We start from the raw sequence: 23,675 nt of genomic DNA on the forward strand, positions 1-23,675 counted from the left end.
CAACCGTTGTTTGCTTGAATAAAAGTGTGGATTTTTTTGCTGCCGCAATAGTTTTCCTTTCATTTTCAATACGCACACTGAGACTTGCAAAATAATTGCTCATCTCAGTGAATAGTTCTGAGGAGGACAGTGAAAACGCATTTGACTCCACACTCCTGGACGTAACCCCATTTTATATCGGTGAGCATCTAAATACATTCTCAAAATGGTTTATTATTATTACAAAGACTTATAAATCAGGCCCAGGCCTGCTTTTGAAAAACAAATGTCATGAGAATTGAGTATATCATTTAGTATGCAATCTATAGTATTTTACACCTCATACACAACCCATGAAATCATTCAGTCTTTTTGGAAACCTGCCTAGACATAGCTTGGAAAAAGCAATGCAGAATGCTAATTTCTGGTAACATTTTCATCAGATTTGTCCAGAATTTTTGCTGTGGTTCTTAGCCCACCAGACACAGCCATGAGTATCTGTATCCACTCAAATACAAAACAGCTTTTAGAGTGAGAATTTTTGAGCAACCTTGTTTTAGTAGTATTTTGAGTAATTCTATTTGATTGTGTGACTGACATTACATATTTCAACACCAGCACAAATAGTTGATCTGCGGTTTTGTTTGTTATGGATAAGTTACTCATAACCCCTAGTAAGAGAATTATAAAATTATAAAATAAAATAAATTGATGTTTTTTGTGACTGACATCACATGTGGACTAGACTAACATTTGGGGCCATGTACTGGAAAAATTAATTCAAAGGCTCTCTTGACAGATATAATTATGGTAAACCAATGCATTCACTGTAATCTCAAAGAAAACTTTCATACTGAAGGGTAGTTTGTGTGTTGTTAAGAACCTTTCAGATATATGGGCAATTCCATTGTTTGTGAAGACATTAAAGTGGCATTTATTTTTGGGAGCCATGAGAAATATGAGAGGCCTCTTGGATCAAATCTATCATTTCCAGTAACGTTTAGGTCATATGATGTTAGTACACCAGTCAAATATTTTCTACAATAATAATAATGTTTTTGGTCCATGTCCACCTTTTGATACATTTGCCCATAGTGCTTTGTACAGAGAACTGTCACAAAGATGCTTTATAGAGGAACAGATGGAGTCAAAACAGCTAGAGGCCAGAGGAGGTGCTGATCCCAGGGCCAAGTATGCAGCCCAGCACTACATATCAGGTTATTTCTGGGCATAAAAGTCAGACTTCCTTTGGTTCTTGTCCGGTGCTTCACAACCAAAGTCCTTACTACAGGAAGCTTCGGCAGCAAGGAGGAACTCAAGAAAACAAACATCTGTTCTTCTGCATGAGCGCTGAAGCAATCCAGAACCACATGTCCAACTCAGCAGACAGATCTACTGTAGACCTATTGCTTACAATGGACTACACAATGGGTGTGTGGGTTCACTGTAAGCAAAGTCATCAGAACATACATCCTCTTTCACGTTAACTCAAGAGGCGACACCCATCCCTGAGCGTCACTTCACTTCCTGTCCGTGTTACAGAAGTTGGCTTCAATTGTTAGCGAAATAATTGCAAAGTGAGATCATCGGTTATTGTTCTGATGCCGGGGATGGCCTGACCACCAAAATATTTATCTTTGTTTCACCAGTGGAAAAAAGTTTCTAAAATATAATTTAATAAGAATTCAATTTTTGAGAATTTGTGAAAATGTACTTGCAGTGTTCTTCTGATCAAAGCAGCCTCCAAAAAGAGGATGTAGTGGTAAGGGACTAGAGTGCATCCAAAAACAGCTTGGAGGCTGATAAGGCGCTGAATGGCGTGGATGGGCCAGTGCCATTACTGACTGTGACGATCCAGCAGGATGATGCTCCATACCCGACTTGAGACCGGCGGGGGGAGAGCGGGTGGCAGTGGAGGTCCAGGGCAGGGCATGCTGTCTGTCTGCACTCCCCCACATCCACAATGGAGGGCTGGTAAATGTCTATTACCTGTTAATCACTTCTACTGGTTGCTTACCTGTAGAGTGATTGAACATTCGTCTTAAGTAATTTAAATAGCTGTGGAATTTATCAGTAGATTAGCTTTGATTTGGTATTGCTTGTGAGCAATTGTAGGCCATTTAAATAGGCGTGTCAGAGCTCCGTCCCCGTTTGTGATGTTATGTTTCACCCCATCCCAGTCTGCTCTCTCCCTCGAAGACCCCCCCTGCGACGTGGGCCTCCACGGCGTCGGAACCCCTCAAACCTCAGCTATCCCCCGCTGACCCCCTGTGAGGACTTTGCTTGTCAACTCCTCCCTGTCTTCCGGCTGTTTTCCGGCATCCTCCAAGAGGGCCCACATCACTCCGCTGCTAAAAAAGCCTACCCTGGATCCCTCCATCATCCAGAACTACCGCCCGGTATCTCTTCTTCCTTTCCTTTCTAAAACTATAGAACGAGCTGCTTCTACTCAACTTTCTTCCTTCTTTTCTAACAACAACCTGCTAGACCCCCATCAGTCTGGCTTCAGATCGGGCCACTCGACAGAGACTGCGCTCCTCTCCGTCAGTGAGTCACTTCATGCCGCAGGAGCAGCCTCCCTCTCCTCTATCCTCATTCTTCTAGATCTCTCTGCTGCCTTCGACACTGTGGATCACTCCATCCTCCTGTCTGCCCTGTCAGCAACGGGCATCTGTGGCACAGCCCTGGACTGGATTGAGTCCTACCTCTCTGGTCGCTCCTTCCAGGTTGCCTGGGCTGGTTCGGTATCGACACCTCGGCCCCTCGCCACAGGAGTTCCCCAGGGCTCAGTCCTTGGCCCACTTCTTTTTTCTCTCTACACTCGCTCCCTTGGCCCTGTGATCACTGCACATGGGCTATCCTACCACTGCTATGCGGATGATACCCAACTCTTCGTCTCGTTCCCGCCGTCCGATACGCAGGTTTCAGCCCGTATCTCTGCTTGCCTGAGGGACATCCAGAGCTGGATGGACAACCACCATCTAAAGCTCAACCCAGGTAAAACTGAAATGATATTCATCCCTGCTAATACCTCTCCCCATCTGGATCTCTCCATTTCTCTCGGGGATACCACACTCACGCCGTCACCCAGTGCAAGGAACCTCGGCGTGGTGATGGACAGCAGACTGTCCCTTTCCGAGAACATTGCGGCGGTGACCCGGTCTTGCAGGTTCTTCCTATACAACATACGGAGAATCCGCCCCTTTCTCACCCCCTACTCGACCCAGCTCCTGGTCCAAGCGATGGTTCTGTCCCGCCTGGACTACTGCAATTCCCTCTTGGCTGGCCTCCCAGCATCCGCCATCAGACCCCTCCAACTCATCCAGAATGCAGCAGCTCGTCTGGTCTTCAACCTTCCCAAATACTCACACGTCACCCCCCTGCTTACTTCCCTCCACTGGCTGCCTGTCATGGCTCGCATCAAATTCAAAACATTGGTGCTAGCCTTCCAAGCAGTTAAAGGGTCTTCCCCAGCTTATCTGCAAAAAATCATCAGACCCTACACCCCTGCCAGACCTCTTCGTTCAGCCTCCACAGGCCGCTTGGCACCTCCCCCTCTCAGAACCTCCACCTCACGCTCACGACTACCGTCTGTTCTGGCTCCACGGTGGTGGAACGAACTCCCCGTTGAGGTCAGAACTATAGAATCTCTCCCCACCTTCAAGCGCAAGCTGAAGACGCACCTCTTCAAGCAGCACCTCTCACCATCCCTCCCTACCTCCCTGTGAACCTTAATTGTTGTCTCTGAGACTTGCTTTGTGTATCGGTATTTTTAGTTGGCTAGGTAAGCAGTGTTTGGATAGTTAACTTTGGTGACTTTTGCTCTGTTTGTTTGTTTGTTTGTTTGTTCAAAAAAAAAAAAAAAAAAAAAAAAAAGCCCCATGTCCTTATCTTTGTTGTACAGGTAGCAGTTGAAATTGTACTTACCTCTAGGGTCTTTCAGCGAACTTATCCCTGGTTATGGGTATGCACTTTGTTGTACGTCGCTCTGGATAAGAGCGTCTGCCAAATGCCAATAATGTAATGTAATGTAATGTAAATTTTAAAGTGGCAAAAAGGGGGGAGGGGTATAAAGTGTAGACAAACACTGTTAACGAACTGAAAGGGCATCTGCAACTGGGAACCTAGCAAAAGACTGTTATAGTGTGCAGCTAGCTGGCGGAGGTCCTCTCAGTGAAAAATGATAGAAATCAGAAATTGTTGTAGGATGCAACACAAACTCGACATGATGAACTTTGACCAACTGACCTCAACAGAAAAATGAGTCAACCATCCTTACCATTGCCTTCTTTGTAACTTGTTTCTTCAAGACATCCTAGAATACAACCCATGCAATACCAGGCCAAAGATCACTGACCATCATGAGGAAACACAGAGGAGTTGTCTGGGTGATGTCCCTCCGAGGGATGTGAAAGAAGATTGTGAAACACCTGCTCGAAACCAGACATGCACCCAGCAAATGTAGTGAGGGTTGACACACAAAGGTTTTGTCACCGCCGGAAACAGATGAATTTTTGCCCTTGCTACACCCTGTAGTACTCACCAACTTCTTCTGCAGCAATAGGAGGATTCATTAAAAAAAGCAGGGGTATGTGAAATTCTTCTCTGTAAATTACGGTTCAAAAAGAAAAAAGCGTGACAGTGCTCCTTTAAATAAGCAAACCTAATCCTAAGCAAAAACATGGAGAACATTCTTTTATCATTTTATATATTTTTCATTTTTTTCAAACCTGACAGTCAGGGACTCAATTAGCGTCACGGAAGGCAGATTTTCTTTATTAAAACTCATCGCTCTCCATTCTCTCCACCAAAAAATTAAATAAAATGCTGCGACCAAAATACGCAACCTTACTCACCCACAATACTCGTCGGTAGCAGGTACAGTGCTTCCTGTTTTCACATGAATTCCAAACTATCAGAATGTAAACAATGTTCAGTACAGCAGGGCCGAGCACACATCTTGTCAGTTTCATTCGACGCAGATCATAGGACAACAGGGAGAAATAAAAAGGTTTTCCAGCTCAGGAACGCCATTCTGAACGCGATTCAGTTTGAGCGTGTGGAATTAGGGAAAGGTTTCTCAGCTAACGTTGACCTGGGCGACTACACCCTACCCCTCCTCAACAAACTGGCGAGCAGCATGTTAAGAGTCCTAATACATATATACAAATGTTTAAAGGAGAAAATGGAGAGAAACACACACACACACACACACACACACACACACAATATGAACTCATTCAGTCATTACATACTCCACTAGAATCAGTCTCTGTGGTCTGAAACGTTGGGCTCTTCAAAAGAAGCGGCGACATGCCTGACCTTTACCTTCTGGGATTTTTCACGCTCACCCAACCCAGCCACGTCGAGCGTCTCTGTGACAGATGAGGTGGCCGACGAGAGTGACCGCTGAGGTCAGTCCTTTTCCAGTACGGACCTGGGCCCCCGCCTGGGGGAGACGCCTGGAATGTCCCTGCTCATGTAGCTGCTCATGTGTATCTATAGAAATCCTAAAACTCTGCTGCTGCAGCAAGTCAATGCCCGCTCCCACACACAGGGGGTCGAACCAATCCCTCCAACGGGTCTTCTCTGCCGAGGCAGCTCTCTGAAGGGGGGTGGGGGTTGTCGGGAGAGAGTTCAGGGCATGTGGCCTCCCCAGCCAGGGGGGGGTGGAGGGTGTGGTGGGGGGTTCAGTCTGTGGAGAACAGGTCCCCGGCCGACGGGAGCGGGACCGGCCCCCCCGTGACGTTGGGCAGCAGAGAAAGGTCCGGAAGGCTCTGGATGTGAGACTTGAGTTCCTTACGGACCTGCGTCACCCGGGCCAGCTTCTGCTTGTACTCCTGAGGAACACACAGACCCCCCCCCCCCCTGTGAGTCTTACACCCCTGTCAACCATACCATTGGTACGGATCGTGCATGTACGGCTGACCCCCGACACTAAGCATGTGAAGTAGACCCCACAGCATAGCCCGTTACCCAACATGCACTTGCTTCCAGAATACATGCAATATATACAAATTTGCATATGCTGGAAGAACAAACATTTCCAGATGTTCCGATATAGTTATATCGAGGTGTATGACTATTAATATTGTTACACATACATGTGACCAGGATGATTTTGCTTCATTCCGGCAAGCACAGGAGCTTGTGTAATTGGTAGCGGGAGCACACTAGACTTGCTGACATAGATTTGTGACCCTCAACTCAATCTATCTTTGTCACCCTTTCACTGCGGAGGGATAACAGCTACATTAGCTAGTGTGTTTCAGACAACACTTTGCACATATGCAAAACAAAAATTCTGAGAGAGTACTATCATGTAGTGCACACCAGGGTCAAATACGATATTGTTTTGGATTCAGATGTGCTGTGGTGTGGCGGTATGGGTGTGTGTAGTGGTGGTATGGGTGTGTGTGTGGACGTATGGGGGTGTGTGTGTGGCGGTATGGGGGTGTGTGTTGTGGCGGTATGGGGGTGTGTGTTGTGGCGGTATGGGTGTGTGTGTGGTGGAGGTATGGGGGTGTGTGTTGTGGCGGTATGGGTGTGTGTGTGGCGGTATGGGGGTGTGTATTGTGGCGGTATGGGGGTGTGTGTGTGGCGGTATGGTTGTGTGTGTGGCGGTATGGGTGTGTGTTGTGGCGGTATGGGTGTGTGCGTGGCGGTATGGGGGTGTGTGTTGTGGCGGTATGGGTGTGTGCGTGGCGGTATGGGGGTGTGTGTAGTGGAGGTATGGGGGTGTGTGTTGTGGCGGTATGGGTGTGTGCGTGGCGGTATGGGGGTGTGTGTTGTGGCGGTATGGGTGTGTGTTGTGGCGGTATGGTTGTGTGTGTGGCGGTATGGGGGTGTGTGTAGTGGAGGTATGGGGGTGTGTGTGTGGCGGTATGGTTGTGTGTGTGGCGGTATGGGTGTGTGTAGTGGAGGTATGGGGGTGTGTGTGTGGCGGTATGGGGGTGTGTTGTGGCGGTATGGTTGTGTGTGTGGCGGTATGGGGGTGTGTTGTGGCGGTATGGGGGTGTGTGTAGTGGCGGTATGGGTGTGTGTGTGGCGGTTTGGATGTGTGTGTGTGGCGGTATGGGTGTGTGTGTTGTGGAGGTATGGGTGTGTGTGTGTGGCGGTATGGGTGTGTGTGGCGGTGTGGGTGTGTGTGTGTGTTGTGGCGGTATGGATGGACACACAGTGGCGGGGCCTTGCCTCCAGCTTCCTCTCCCTCTCAGAGAGCGCCCCCCGCTGGCTGTGGATGTACTCGGTCAGCATGCGGGCCAGCTGTCTGCAGTCCTCCAGCTCAGCCACCAGGCGGCCGTTATACTCGGCCAGCAGCAGGCAGGCCTCGTCCACCGTCTGAGACAGGCTCTCCGCCGCCTCCTGAATGAAATCAAAATGTTCCCCTTATTAGAATGTTTTTATTGTTCCATATTTCTTATGTGACATACTCTTTTGAGATAAAGCTGGTCTGCCATGTGATGTCACAGGATGTTCAGCAGCGCATTGACGAGCAGAAGGCCCTGATGAGGGAGGTGCTAGAGGACGCCCGATTGGTGGCTTTGCAGCGGGAGGGCGGGGCCATGCTGGCCAGGCTGCGGAAGGAGGAGTTCCGCTTTTCCCACTCGGAAGATTACCGGTGAGCTCCCGGCCTCAAGACAACCAGACTCATTCAGGACCAATTAGACTAATTCAGGAGCCAACAAGATTCATTCAGGACCAATAAGATTAATTCAGGAGTGAAAAACATTCAGTCAGAACCAATAAGATTAATTCAGAAGTGAACAAATTCTTTCAGGACTGTTGAAGTTTGATCAAAATGCCCTTATTGAAAATCAGGAATGATGAAGTTTGATTTAAATACTTTCAGAATCATGTGCAAAAATACCCTTTCCTAAATGTTACTATATATCTCTATACTATATTTCAAATGCTGTTTAGTACTACAATGATAAGCCATACTGTTTGAAGAATTATTATTAATTATGTTCAAATGAATAAGTCAGTCATCTTGAGCAATTAGAACTGTGTGTCTGTTAAAACACATTGAGCTGCAAAGTACAGTCTGTTTAATGAAAGTGCAGAGAACACTTAATCAGGTGTTTACAAACCATGGCATTGGATGCAGCCCAAGAGATGTGGGTCTTTGCAAAGAGATGTTTTGAGTTTGTGATCACCAGCTCAATTTGCCTGCATCATTATATAGGCGAAAGGTTAAGACAGCTCAGCTTTCATAGAGTGACAGAAAATATTAAGGCGGGTTAAGAGAGACAATGTGATGATTTATGATAAATGATTGGTTAGCTATAATGTATAAAGACTAGGATACTTCCTACTGTTACTTTGGAATTCTCTGATCTCTGGAAGTTCTCTGGAGCGCACAGACTCCCCAGATTAATCTGTTTTATTTTTAACTAAAGATTTATAATGAGCAACTACTGAGTCTGAATATTTTTTCAACATCATTGCTGCCAAAACAACTTCACCTACCACAGAACCAATAAGATTCATTCAGGAGTGAACAAGATTTTTTCAGAACCAATTAGACTCATTCAGGAGTGACAAGATTCATTCAGGACCAATAACATTTACTCAGTATTGAACAACATTCATTCATAACCAATAAGCAGGGGTGGCCTGTAGTGTAGTGGTTAAGGTAAATGACTGGGACCCGCAAGGTCAGTGGTTCTAATCCCGGTGTAGCCACAATAAGATCCACACAAGTGAGGCCCTTAACCCTGCATTGCTCCAGGGGGTTGTCTCCTGCTTAGTCTAATCAACTGTACATTGCTCTGGATAAGAGCGTCTGCCAAATGCCAATAATGTAATGGAATGTAATAAGAAAAATTCAGGAGTGAACAAAATTTATTCAGGACCGATAAAATTCATTCAGAAGCTAACAGACTTTATTTGGGACAAATACAATGTATTAAGAAGCAAAGAAGATATATTAACAAGCAACACTGGCTAATAACAGAGCTATTATCTGGCACCCTGGCAAATGAGCTTGTGTCCTCTGCAGCAGGAGAAAATAGCAAAACAGACAATGCAGCTAAGAAATGCCCTTGCCTATATTAGATACAAATCAAAACAATTAGACTACTCATGTTGCAAAAAAAACATTCCTAACTACCAAAATTGATAGAAAAGTTAACTACTGGATGGCTTATACAATACAACACTAATGTTATCTCCTCTCAGTCCAACAAGCTCTATTTAAAGCTTAAAGCACTCAATGTCCAAAAAAGTTTTTTATATAAAAAAGGCTGGGATGGTAATTTTAGTTACCATCCCAGTAGATGTGAGCAGATCCAAAGGGAACGCAACTAGGCTACTTAAACTGCAGTGCACTGTGTTTTTGCAACTGTGAGTGCAGTGTGTGGTGTGACAGATGCTGCAGTGTGTGTGTGTGTGTGTGTGTGACAGAAAGCTGCAGTGTGTGTGTGTGTGTGTGTGTGTGTGAGACAGATGCTGCAGTGTGTGTGTGACAGATGCTGCAGTACGTGTGTGTGTGTGACAGAAAGCTGCAGTGTGTGTGTGTGTGTGTGTGTGTGTGAGACAGATGCTGCAGTGTGTGTGTGTGTGTGTGTGTGTGTGACAGAACGCTGCAGTGTGTGTGTGTGTGAACGGTGTCTCTCTCTGCAGGGACTCCATGGCTCTGGCGGGCGGCCTGTATGATCAGGTGGAGGAGCAGGTGCACACGCTGGTGATGAAGTCCAACCAGTCCCTGCAGCACCTGGAGGTCCTGCTCACTCTGCGGGAGCTGGAGGGACGCTTCACACAAGTGAGTCTACCTGAGTCTGGGCTCTATTACACTGTCTGTATCCCTGAGTCTGGGCTCTATTACACTGTCTGTAGCCCTGAGTCTGGGCTCTATTACACTGTCTGCAGCCCTGAGTCTGGGCTCTATTATACTGTCTGTAGCCCTGAGTCTGGGCTCTATTACACTGTCTGTAGCCCTGAGTCTGGGCTCTATTACAGTGTCTGCAGCCCTGAGTCTGGGCTCTATTACACTGTCTGTATCCCTGAGTCTGGGCTCTATTACACTGTCTGTAGCCCTGAGTCTGGGCTCTATTACACTGTCTGTATCCCTGAGTCTGGGCTCTATTACACTTTCTGCAGCCCTGAGTCTGGGCTCTATTACACTGCCTGCAGCCCTGAGTCTGGGCTCTATTACACTGCCTGCAGCCCTGAGTCTGGGCTCTATTACACTGTCTGTAGCCCTGAGTCTGGGCTCTATTACACTGTCTGTATCCCTGAGTCTGGGCTCTATTACACTGTCTGTAGCCCTGAGTCTGGACTCTATTACACTGTCTGCAGCCCTGAGTCTGGGCTCCATTACACTGTCTGCAGCCCTGAGTCTGGGCTCTATTACACTGCCTGCAGCCCTGAGTCTGGGCTCCATTACACTGTCTGCAGCCCTGAGTCTGGGCTCCACTACACTGTCTGTAGCCCTGAGTCTGGGCTCTATTACACTGTCTGTATCCCTGAGTCTGGGCTCTATTACACTGTCTGCAGCCCTGAGTCTGGGCTCTATTACACTGTCTGCAGCCTTGAGTCTGGGCTCTATTATACTGTCTGTAGCCCTGAGTCTGGGCTCTATTACACTGTCTGTATCCCTGAGTCTGGGCTCTATTACACTTTCTGCAGCCCTGAGTCTGGGCTCTATTACACTGCCTGCAGCCCTGAGTCTGGGCTCTATTACACTGCCTGCAGCCCTGAGTCTGGGCTCTATTACACTGTCTGTAGCCCTGAGTCTGGGCTCTATTACACTGTCTGTATCCCTGAGTCTGGGCTCTATTACACTGTCTGTAGCCCTGAGTCTGGACTCTATTACACTGTCTGCAGCCCTGAGTCTGGGCTCCATTACACTGTCTGCAGCCCTGAGTCTGGGCTCTATTACACTGCCTGCAGCCCTGAGTCTGGGCTCCATTACACTGTCTGCAGCCCTGAGTCTGGGCTCCACTACACTGTCTGTAGCCCTGAGTCTGGGCTCTATTACACTGTCTGTATCCCTGAGTCTGGGCTCTATTACACTGTCTGCAGCCCTGAGTCTGGGCTCTATTACACTGTCTGCAGCCTTGAGTCTGGGCTCTATTACACTGTCTGCAGCCCTGAGTCTGGGCTCTATTACACTGTCTGTATCCCTGAGTCTGGGCTCTATTGCACTGTCTGCAGCCCTGAGTCTGGTTGGCATGGGTACTCTGTACCACAATGATAATGATGATGAAGGTGATGTTGATGATGATGATGATGATGTTGATGATGATGATAATGCTCTGCTGGCCATAGATCAGGGAGTGGTTCAATGCCGAAGGGGAGAGACGGTTGCTGGAGGCGGGGTCTGTGGAGGATTCGCTGGAGAGAGTTGAGCGGACTCTGGAGAGCTTCAACAGCTTCCTGACCGAGGCCAATGTACGTCCTCCCACAATCTCATCACAAACAAAGTCACAGTCCTCCCACAATCTCTAACAGAGTCACAGTCCTCCCATAATCTCTAACAGAGTCACAGTCCTCCAACAATCTCTAACAGAGTCACAGTCCTCCCACAATCTCTAACAGAGTCACAGTCCTCCCATAATCTATAACAGAGTCACAGTCCTCCCACAATCTCTAACAGAGTCACAGTCCTCCCATAATCTATAACAGAGTCACAGTCCTCCCACAATCTCTAACAGACTCACACTCCTCCCACAATCTCTAACAGAGTCACAGTCCTCCCACAATCTCTAACAGAGTCACAGTCCTCCCACAATCTCTAACAGAGTCACAGTCTAGTGCCTTTCATGGACCTCGGCATATTATTTTCCTACCTAGCAGGTGAGGGAATTGTGGTACTCATGGGGAATCCAATGGACGCACACAGTAAATTGCAGAGGTTGAAAGTCCAGTGGTCAGAAAGTAAAAGTCCTGCCATGTGTTTCTACTACCTGCTGATTAGAAAATCCCAGTGATTGAAACAAAATACTGGGGAGGACTTTTACTCTCGAGACCTGGGTTTTCCAGCGGTGGTGAAGTGTGCAGATGTGAAGCTCTTCTGTGCTCCTCAGGAGCGGAAGCAGCAGGCCCTGGCCCTGGTGCGGGAGGTAGAGCAGGCCCAAGGCTCGTCCTATCCCGAGGCCCAGCTGTTCCGCACCATGGTGCTCAGCTTCCTGTCCCATCTGGCCCACTTCCTGTCCCAAGCTGAGGTCTGCCGCCAAGAGCTGGAAACCATGGTGACGCTGTGCCGCTTCTGTGAAGGGGTGTGTCCTACTGCAGTTATTTCTTTCAACATCTTTAAATACAGAACCATACTATGACTGAAGAACGTGTACAACTCAAAACTACATTTTCTGCCAAAATGATATTATTATTATGATTTGGTGCCAAGCAGCAAAGCTGCGTAGGCACACTGTGTGTTTCTACCTTTTTCTTTTTTGCAGCCATCTTTCTTATTATTATTCATCATCTTTTATTTCTGGCAAGGGTGTCTATGGCAGCCCCTAGAGCTGTATGGTAACAAGCTTTTGAAATTTGACACACTGATTGGGGACAGCCCCGTGATTCTTTTCACCAAGATTCATGTCTCCACCTCGAGCACTCTAGTGCCACCAACAGGTCAAATTTGGAGGCACATTTATGCAAGTAAGTAATGAGCTGTTATCAGGTGGATTTTTGAAAGCATTCATCAATGTGAGCCAAATCAAAGGCAAATTACTTAAACAGGATGTGATGTCAGTTACATGCAATCTTTGGTCAATTGACATAAAACTTTTAACATTATCCGATCAAGTTGCCATGGTGACCTTGCCCTGCTGGACTGCTTGGCCCCCTCAACCCTGCTTGCATGTTTAACAATTACAATAATAATAATAATAATATTATTATTATTATTATTATTATTATTATTATATTATGATTAGGACCATAGTTTGTCTCCCCTTGTTTTCTTGTATAGTACTTCATTCCTCTGCCAGCTAGAGGGCGCTATAAACTCTCTGTCCAGCCCCTTTCCAAACAATTATCCCATCTGCACCACCTCAATCATCTAAGTTGATAAAGTAATTGTCACTAACTAAGCACAGATGATAATTGATGCAATGTTTACAACATTCACATGTTCAATTCAGTGTGATTACTTACTACCTTGGACCCAAGAAACCAGGTGACCTGAATTAATTGTCATTTTAGATTAAAAGTGCTCAATGACTAAAATGTAAATGTAACTGTGTAATCAACCGATTTAACCCTCCTGTTATGTTCAACTTTAGGGAACAGCAATAATGTTAGGGTAATAATAAAGGGACCCGGTGCATATTTCATCAACTGAAAGTAGTTTAAAAATATATTTTTCGAATGAATATAATTCATTCGTTTTTTTTCTGTGCACTGGCAAAAATGAGACATTCACCACATTTGTTTCAACACATTCTTATTTTTTTAAACATTTTTAAAATAGTTTCTGTTATGGGGGCATGTTGTATAATTCAAACAACACATCTCTTCTGTTAGGTGTCAAACTGACCCTTTAAATTCAAATATACATCTTAAAACTACATTTAATTTTTAACAATGTTTACAATGTTTACAACAGGAAACCTGAACAAGAAGGAGAGAACATTTTGTTTGTGTGTGTGTGTGTGTCTATGAAGCACACCACATTAATGTTTTGCACTTGAAGCATGTGATGCTAGTCTTGCTGTCATCACTGGGCTTGCAGACTTGGCACCTCTTCCTCTTTTTTCCCGCAGCAGCAACCTAGAAAGATGAAGATGATGATTACTGATGATTAGTTTGAACAGTATAGAAGTTTTGTGCATCCTGATCACCTGACTCACACACACACTTACCTTGGGCACAGGTGGGGTAGGTGCATTTTCCTCCTGGATCCTCCTCACCATGACTACAGCGGCTTGGCTTCTTGGCAGGTGCTGCCTTCTCTCAATGTGGGGTGTCACAAGTGCTCTCCCAAGCTCCTCGAGGAAGAGCCGTCTCTTGAACAGCTTGGAAGCTTTCCAATCTGGGAAGATCTCAGTCCAGATGACTAACGCATTGTAGGCTGACACACCCACAATGTTATAAAAAATGACCAAAGGCCAGCGTGCTGTCACCTTGACCCAGTCACCTTGTCAAGATTGTCCACCCCTCCCTTGGTGGCATTGTAATCCAGGATCATCTCAGGTTTCTGGTCCTCTCTGGTGCTGATCTTGGCATCCTTGTGTATTCTTCATTATCACTGCCGGGTCAAACAGTATGTGTGTAATATAAACATGCGGGGGGGGGGGGGGGGGGTTGGAAACACGTGAAAAGAGTATTTTTTCATTTACATGACAGTAATTAAGCCCAGCAGAAAAGGTTTCATGCTCCAAACTTTTTTCTTTTTTTTCCCCGTACTTTGAAACGGGTCAATTTGACATAACAGGAGGGTTCGATTCCTGTGCTATTTAAGTGCTGACTAACAATAAAAGCCAACTCTCCAGGACAAGCAAGTGCCGAATGAGCACCACTGGCTTTTCGTAGCATTTCAACTTCCATCCATGTTCACTTATCTTCCTGACTCCCCTTATATTAGACCAACTAACAGTTTATATGTCTCAATTACAAACTCAATTCTATGATTAGTCACTCGACTGTGCTGTTGGAGTGCCTATGGGGACCCCTGGAGGACAACCATTTAAATATGAGTTCAAATACCTGCGGGTCACATAGTGTAGACAAAATGGTGGCCCTAATTATAAGCTATTTAAGCATATACGTGAAATATAAGTTCATCGCCTTAGGAAGCAATTTTTTCACATATAATGCCTGACTGACTGTAAGGTGTTTTTGGAAAAGTAACTGGGTGCAGATGAAATGGCTGGAATAATGTGTAAATGTGTTTCCAGGCCACTGAGCTGGCCGCAGAATGCAGACGATACCTGGAGCAGTCGCAGCCGGGGTCAGAGGTTCGGGACACACTGCAGGGGTACCGGGAGCGGCTGGGCCAGTTTTCGGCAGAGCGGTTCCAGGAGGCCAAGGTGCGGGCGTGCGGACGGCAGGGGTCCCGGGGCACGAGGGTGTGGAACGTGGCCTGGCTCAGACGGCAGGAGGCCTGGCAGCTGCTGGAGGACAGGCTGGGTGAGCCGGGCCCGGCCCAGGGGCCCCAACCTCAACCCATCCCCCTGGAGCCCCCTGCAGGGGCGACCCCCCCGTGGCCGTGTGGGCCCGGGGGCTTCGGGGGGGTCCCGGGGGAGGCTCCGGCCCAGGACAGAGATTACGGCACGGTCGCGTGCTGCAGCATCAACCTTCAGCCCAACGGCAGGAACAGCGAGGCGGAGGAGGGGACGGAAGCTTCTGGAAACGGCCACCGGAGCCTCGGGGAAGAAGAAGAAGAGAGGAGGTCTGCGGGGGGGCTGGAGGACATGACAACCCCAGAGCCAGGTGGACAGGCGGACCTCAAGCAGAACCAGAGGTTCCCATGTCAACAGCCTCACAGCAGGTCTGCACCTCACATTGATATGTTCCAGAGAAAATGAGCTCTTTAGCTAACTGTCACATTTACATTCATGTGGAAACTGAAATGCTGATTCATGTGCATTGTCCCTGTCAAATAGTTAAATACATTTTTATTTCTATGTATATACTTAAAATTTTTTATTAAACAACATTTTTTCAGAGGAGCAAATTATACAGGTGGATATTTGGCTGAAGCAATATAAATACATTATGTTTCTTCAGTTGATAGCATTACACATTTTATAGCCATATATAGGAAGATATTAACGATATTAACATAAATTCAGGTAACCCAAGTGGAGCAAACAGTACAGTAAGTATACTAGATATAGTGTACTTTAATTGTACTTCAAGTATTCTCACTATAATATAGTATACTTCAGGTATACTATGTTACATGGGGTTTGGGATTTGAACCCTCAGCTCTCTGGGTCTCTGTAAGGGTGACTCTGTGCTGCCGCCCCAGGTCCCGGAGCGAGGGTTCGAGCGTGGTCTCTGTGCGATCGGAGCCCCCGGCCCCACCCTCCGCTCAGCGCTTCCAGATCTCCCGCCACGGCAGCTTCTGTTCCGATGACCTGGGCTGCGTCGTCCCCGGCGATGACCCTGAGGGGGCGGGGCCCCGTGTCCAGGGGTGCCCTGCGACAGCGTCCCTGGTTGCAGAGGAAGAGGGGGGCGGTAACAATCCGTAAGTCAAACCCAAACACTGGTGGAAAAGAGGTCTTTGTTTTCTGATGGAATCTCGTTTTGTTTCCAAGCTGGTTCAAGTCAAAAAGCCGACAGCTGACAAAATGGCATCAGAATGCTGGCAGGATAAATCTTTCAGTGTTCTGCTAATGATGGCTGAGATTCAACATATAAAAACTTGTGTCCCAAGTCGAAGTCACAACAGATGCTGTCAATCAACCAAACCTGGGTCACAAATGGAGTAATTGTTTTGGATTCAAATACTGTTATGTGCTCTATTAATCTTGCCTGGTGCAGTTTAGCCAACATAGAGTACCAGAAGGTGGGGTTTCCAGAGAATATTTCATAGGTTCCAATAGTAAAGCGTAGAAAAGTTTTTGAAACCAAAACAATCACATATTAGACCCAGGTCTGCAATCAACTCACAACGAGTCTTATGGAGATTTTACTGGTAACGGTCGCTGTGGTGATGGCCCCTACAGTAGCAGTCGCTGCGGTGATGGTCCCTATGGGAGCGGTCGGTGCAGTAACATTTGCTGCTGTAACGTTCGCTGCGGTAATGGCCCCTATGGTAGCGGTCGCTGCAGTGACGGTTCCCTACAGTAGCGGTCACTGCGGTAACGGTCGCAGCGGTAGCAGTCACTGCAGTGATGGTCATTGCAGTGACGGTCCCCACGGTAGCGGTCGCTGCGGTAACGGTCCCCACGGTAGCGGTCGCTGCGGTGACGGTCCCTACAGTAGCAGACGCTGCGGTAACGGTCTCTACAGTAGCGGTCGCTGCGGTGATGGTTGTTGCAGTGACTGTCCCCACGGTAGCGGTCGCTGCAGTGACGGTCCCTACAGTAGCAGTTGCTGCAGTGATGGTCCCTACAGTAGCAGTTGCTGCGGTAACGGTCCCCACAGTAGCGGTCGCTGCAGTGACGGTCCCCACATTCGCGGTCGCTGCGGTAACGCGGCTGTGCCCTGCAGGAAGCTGCAGCGGATCATGGCGGAGCTGCTGGGGACAGAGAGGGAGTACGTGCGCTCCCTGGGCTACGTCATGGCACACTACCACCCCCTGCTGGAGCAGCCTGACGTGCCCCAGGCCCTGCGCGGCCAGCGGGGCCGCATCTTCGGCAACCTGGAGCAGCTCTATGACTTCCACCGCCTCGCCTTCCTGCGCGAGCTGGAGGCCTGCCAGGCTACGCCCCTCAGGGTGGGCCGCTGCTTCCTCACACACGTACGTCCCACAGTGCACCTCTTCTGCATCTGCTGCCTGCTCAGCTCCAGTCATGATCACTGCCTCCATTCCTATCAGCTAATCTCATTCACACCACCCTGAAAAGGGCTTTTGCTTTATACATATGGTCCCCATTGGATATGCTGATACAGTAAAATTATTTACCAAGTTGTTGTATTTGGATGTTCCAGTCTTGTTTGACAAACTGTGATGTCCCTCCCCTCCTGTCCATCATTCCCATGCCTTGAGCTGTGGATCGTAATATCGCCTCATATAAAGAGTTTTTTATGTATATCGAACACCAGGGTGCTCTCTCATTTCTGTTCCCATTAAGGCCACTGTGTATTTTCTCACCCCCAATCAGAAAGAAAGCTTCAACCTGTACGCCCTCTACAGCAAGAACAAGCCCCAGTCCGACTCCCTCCTGCTTCACCATGGCAATGACTTCTTTAAGGTGAGGGAGGGCCCTGGGTTACTATGATTGTTCCTCTGTGACCTCTCTGGACTGCCTACAGCTGGTCCAAAATGCTGCTGCCAGGCTGCTGACCAGGTCCAGGAGGTCATGTCATATCACTCCTATCTTGGTCTCCTTACACTGGCTACCTGTCAATTTCAGGATCCAGTTCAAGGTTCTTGTGATCACATATAGAGCCCTCCATGGTCAGGCAACTGCTTACCTTTGCGATCTGCTCCACCCATATGTTGTCAGCAGGTCTCTGAGGTCTTCTGATCAGGGCTTACTGGTTGTCCTTCGCACTAGGCTCAAAACTCTTTTTTGTATTTTTTGATCCTGTGAAGCACTTTGTGACTCTGTCTGTGAAAGGTGCTATAGAAATAAAATGAATTTACTTACTTACTTTTACTTACTTTTTCTTTCTTTCTGCACCCCCTACGACCCTGTTTAGGATAAGCGGGTTAGGATAATGAATGAATGAATTAATGACTTACTTACTTACTTACCTTTAACCTTTGTGCTCAGGCAGAGTACCTGGGCTCTGCGTTTGATGTGGTTATTCCTCACTGACCTTTGCCCCGGCAGCAGAAGCAGCAGGCGCTGGCGGACAGGATGGACCTGTGGTCGTACCTGCTGAAGCCGGTGCAGCGCATCAGTAAGTACAGCCTGCTGCTGCAGGACCTGCTGCGCCAGTGCAGCGGCGTCCAGAGGGGGCGCCAGAAAGCCGAGCTCCAGGCCGCCCTGCAGGCCGTGACCTTCCAGCTTCGCCACGGCAACGACCTGCTCACCATGGACGACATCCGCAGCTGCGACGTACGAACAGAACCTCCGTTTATTATATCTGTTTTATCTTTTAAGCATGTTTCCATTGCTGTAAATACCAAACAGTATGTTATTTATGTTAGTATGTTTTACAAAATGAAACATAAAAACCTACTTATTTTTACATGATTATGTAAAAAGAAGGGATTATGCAGTGCCTTGTACTGTATGTATGTTGATTATACAGATATATGCCAGTTACTGAATATAACATATATGTATTTTATATGTTCTGTGTACTTCATGTGTTCCTTCTATGTTTTTTCAAAACGTTTGCATATGGGAGAGCTCCTTATTATAAGGCCAACTCACACAGCTTATCTAATATATTAGCTCCTTAAGGATCATGAATTATTAGTTGTGTAGTTCACATTATGTACCATGGGGTACAACAGCAGATTTAAACACACAGTCTATAACCATAGGCTTTCATAAACTATGAAAGACAAAGACAAATGTAATATGAGTTTTCTGTGAATAATTCTGCCTAATATTTATTCAACTGTGTGGAGAATGGCAGGTGAATAGTGTATGTTGAAAAGGTAAAACGCTTATGAAGCTTGTATGCATATAAAGCATATAACATCTATATAACATCAAACACCTTAACTCTACTGCGATGCCACACAAAGTCAGGGATTGCAGGTTTGAAACATATGTGCGGGTGTGTGACTTTATCGGCACCCCTCCCCGACAGGTGAACCTGAAAGAACAGGGCCAGCTGATTCGCCAGGACGAGTTCATGGTTTCCTTTCGCAAGAAGAAGTGCTTTCGCCACGTCTTCCTCTTCCAGGACCTCATCCTCTTCAGCAAGACCAAGAAGACCGAAGTGGGGAACGATGTTTACATCTACAAGCAGTCGTTCAAGGTGCGCGCCTGCCCCAAAACACTGTCTAATAGTTTGGTAAAGTAGACACATTTCTGAACCTACACAATCTACCTGACTGATAGCTTCACTCACTGTGGTCTGCGTAAGATAGCATGTTTATGCGATAGCTTCACTTGCTGTGGTTCGCATGCAGTAGTGTTTTATGCGATAGCTTCACTCGCTGTGGCCTGTGTGCGACAGCGTGTTTATGCGATAGCTTCACTCGCTTTTGTTCTGCGCAGACGTCTGACGTGGGGATGACGCACAGCTCCGGAGACAATGGGCGGAGCTTTGAGATCTGGTTCCGCCGCAGGAAGTCCCAGGACACCTACATCCTGCAGGCGGAGCGGACCGAGGTGAAGGACGCCTGGACCCGGGATCTGGAGAGCATCCTCTGGGACCAGGCAGTGCGCAGCAGAGGTGAGGAGTCCAGCCCAGAGCAGAGATCCACAGGCAGGAGAGGTGAGGGGCCCAGCCCAGAGCAGAGATCCGCAGGCAAGAGAGGTGAGGGGTCCAGCCCAGAGCAGAGATCTGCAGGCAGGAGAGGGTGTTCATGGGGTTTGTGTTGTGTAGAGATCTGCAGGCAGGTGATGGTATTCATGGGGTTTGTGTTGTGTAGACATCCGCAGGCAGGAGAGGGTGTTCATGGGATTGGGCAGCAGACCCTTCATGGACATCCAGCCCAGTGAGGCAGCGATCTGCGACAGGGCCGTCTCCTGTGCCCTGACTGGGAGAGGTAAGATTAGAAAAGATTCACACTAATTTGTCCTCTGTACTTGAGCCATCCTAGTTTTGTAGGAGCTGTGGGTAGCTACAGTGCAGTGTCCAGGGACCAACTCCAGTTCTGATGCCAGTGCTTTGGCCAAGGGCAATGGCAGGCAGGCAATGGCAGGAGCACACCTAACCTGGCATGGTTGTCTTCGGGCAGCCTGTAGCATAGTGGTTAAGGTAAATGACTGGGACACGCAAGGTCAGTGGTTCTAATCCCGGTGTAGCCACTATAAGATCCGCACAGCCATTGGGCCATTGAGCAAGGCCCTTAACCCTGCATTGCTCCAGGGGAGGATTGTCTCCTGCTTAGTCTAATCAACTGTACGTCGCTCTGGATAAGAGCGTCTACCAAATGCCAATAATGTAATAATGTAATGTCTTTGAGTGTGGGAGGAATCCGGAGTACCCGGAGTAAACCCACACAAACACAGGGAGAACATGCAAACTCCACATAGATTGGATCTGGAATGTTAGTGTGTCCCAATCAGACCTGGGTCAAATATGTAATTCTTTGGGAAATATGTTTCTGAACTCGATCTCGTCTTGTGTAATGAGCCAACTATGAGGACCAGAAGACAGGGTTTGCACTCTTTCAAAGTATTTCATGGGTTCCAATAAACCAGACAGTAAAGCGTAAAAAAGCATTTGAACCCTAAGCTATTGCTTATTTGGAGGGGAGGTGATGAGTGGAGTAAAGGAGGATACATTTTTTTGAGTATTGGGACAGACCCTGGGTGTCTGCTTCTTCCCAGAATGCAAGGCACCGGTGTCCTCTGATGTCATCGCCCCACCAGTAGGTCACGCCATACCTCGGCCAGACTCCATTGGCTCAACGTCAACGTCCGGCAGCCAATCGTCTTCCTCCTCAGGACGGGGGTCCCTCTCACCCATAGGCTTCCTCTGCAGCCAGCCCCCAGGGAGAGGTGGGGCCTCCTCGGGGTCAGGAGCTCTGGAGGACCACCTGGACCGGGACAGCGAGAAAAACCACCATCTCTGTGAGATCTTCTGCAAAACCAGCTTATAATAACAACAATTACAGTGGCTTCAGAAAGTATTCAGACCCCTTCACTTTTTGCACACTTTATTGTGTTGTAAATTTTGTTTTAAATTGATAATATTGCCATGTTTGCCCATCAATTGAGACTCAGTAACCCAAAGGGAAAACATATTTTTAGAATTTTTAGCAAATCTCTCATTTATATATGTGCAAAAAGTGAAGGGGTCTTAATACTTTTTGAGGCCACTATATGTTTAACTGATTAGTTAATATTCATATCATCTATAAGTGAAAGTGGTATATATTTCATTATCCTAAGAAACATAGTCAGATCACTTTATTAGGTACACCTTTAACCAGCTTGTTAATACAAATATCTAATCAGCCATTTATGTGGCAGCAGCCCAAAGCATAACAGCATGCAGAAATGATCAAGAGGTTCAATTGTTGTTCAGACCAAGCATCAGAATGGGGAAGAAATGTGATATGAGTGACTTTGACCTGGGAATGATTGCTGGTGCCAGATGAGGTGTATTGGGTATTTCATAAACAGTTGACCTCCTAGGATTTTCATGCACAACAGTATCTAGAGCAGCGGTTCTCAGACTTGGGGTCGCTAAAGGGTCATGGTGGGGTCGCCCAAAAAAATAAAAAAAATTTAAATAAATTGAATATATATTTTTTATAAGCATTTTAATATAAGCATTTCTTTACATTTTTTTAAAATGAAAAACAAAATGCCTGTTTTTTTGTAAAATCTGTCTTTTCTGACCGATTATTTTTAATCTACCGTCATGCATGCGTTTAGCATTACAGCACTACCCCATCGCATGTGAAGCGCGCCAATACAGCAATCATGAAAATGGACAAGTTTGTTGTCAGGAGTGGTGCTGGAAAAAGACCAGGAGAAAATTACAAAAATACAAATAAAACAAAAAGGAATAAAATAAGTTATGACCTGGAATTCCTCGTCTATGGACCGGACATGAGGAGGACCCAAGACCACAATGTGTCGTGTGTGGGGAAGTTTCAAGCAAAGCCGCTAGATTTCTTTCAGAGGAAACAAAAGGTTTTACAAGGACAGAAAACCCGCTTTAAACTGCAACAACAGCAAACGAACGGGGGTTACGGGCCGAGACTGGCAAAGCTGACACAATTGTTCCTTCCTTGTGCCAAGGAAGTGGTTTCAATGGTCAGACAGGTTCAAGCTGACAGGAAGGCAACAGAAGCTCAAATGAACTTTATTTCAACACTTTACAATTCTTACAACATCCAAGTTATTTATGACTAATAATAATATAATGTGATATAGTGAGTAACGTGTAGCGTGCTGTGTCCCTTGCAGTGGACGGCTCGGCGTCTTCTGGGGAGAGTGTCGGCGGATTCAGCGGCTCCTACCGTAGCTGCCTGTCTGTGATTGGCGGAGATGCAGATGACACCTCCTCCATCACTTCTACCCTGCGGCCCAAGACTGGACACGCCCACCAGGCCCCGTCCCCTGGCCCCGCACCCAAACCGCAAACCCACAGCGCCCCCCAGAGCCCAGGAGAGGTAGGGCATATCAGTCAGAAGCATTCTACAGGTGTCTGTTTCATCAGTGTCATGAAAATAGCTTGGATGAACATGTATTTGTCTTTTTTAAACACATACTGGCAGTTCTTATCCAGCTGTCATCTTATCCATACTCTCAAAGTGTCATTAGTCAACTGCTAATGAAGTTGATTCAAACCCCTCATGACTAAACCTAATGCTGAGGGGGGTTTTTTTCTGTTGCTGGGAATTTAATTTTTTAGGGTGTGCAATTACTTTGCAGGACACCAATGAAATGTAATGTACATTTATGTACATATCGCAGTATGATTCCCTGTCCAAGTTATTCTTTCATTGAGCACAGACTGAGAAACTAAACTCACCGCCCTTAAACCCCCCCCCCCCTCCCCCACCCCATAGGTGCAAGCCGCGACTACCAGTGGGACATCCACAGAGGTCTAACCTGCTGCTCAAACGGTCTCTGTGAGTTAAAATCAGTTACTTCATCGATAACAGATCATTTTAGATAGCAATAAATGACACTTTAGAGAATAATTTCTCTGGGGTTATTGCACATATTTTCCAAACAAAACACTTAAAACACATGTAATATTCATGAGTAAGGCTGATGCAGGACCTGCATATATAAAATATTGATTTAAAAATGATTTTATTGATTTAAAAATGTTTAGAAAATTGTCTATAGCAGCAGTCTGCTATTCATAAATAAGAGACTGTAGAATGCCGTAATTGACAGAATCAGAATTGAGTATTCAACAAATTAAACTATTAAATGAAATGAGTGTCTGTGTCCAGTGTTCATTGAGAGTATTTCAGAGAACATCATCATGTTTACTATCATTGGCCTACAGGTGGGAAGAACAGTTGCACTCAG

General features: G+C 46.8%; 1 protein-coding gene across 1 annotated transcript; it reads left to right on the top strand.

Moving 5' to 3' along the window:
- Positions 1-7,442: 7,442 nt before the first annotated feature.
- Positions 7,443-23,242, top strand: LOC133138706 (pleckstrin homology domain-containing family G member 4B-like). Its single transcript, XM_061257674.1, has 15 exons — positions 7,443-7,600; positions 9,607-9,745; positions 11,254-11,376; positions 12,012-12,203; positions 14,826-15,391; positions 15,902-16,120; positions 17,089-17,338; positions 17,703-17,792; positions 18,378-18,605; positions 19,312-19,482; positions 19,725-19,902; positions 20,102-20,218; positions 21,006-21,248; positions 22,596-22,801; positions 23,201-23,242. Exons 1-15 carry the CDS (start codon positions 7,443-7,445, stop codon positions 23,240-23,242), a joined length of 2,922 nt encoding a protein of 973 aa, XP_061113658.1.
- The last annotated feature ends 433 nt before the right edge of the window (positions 23,243-23,675 follow it).

The sequence above is a fragment of the Conger conger genome, chromosome 10 (genome assembly GCF_963514075.1).
Source record: "Conger conger chromosome 10, fConCon1.1, whole genome shotgun sequence".
Classification (NCBI taxonomy): Eukaryota; Metazoa; Chordata; class Actinopteri; order Anguilliformes; family Congridae; genus Conger; species Conger conger.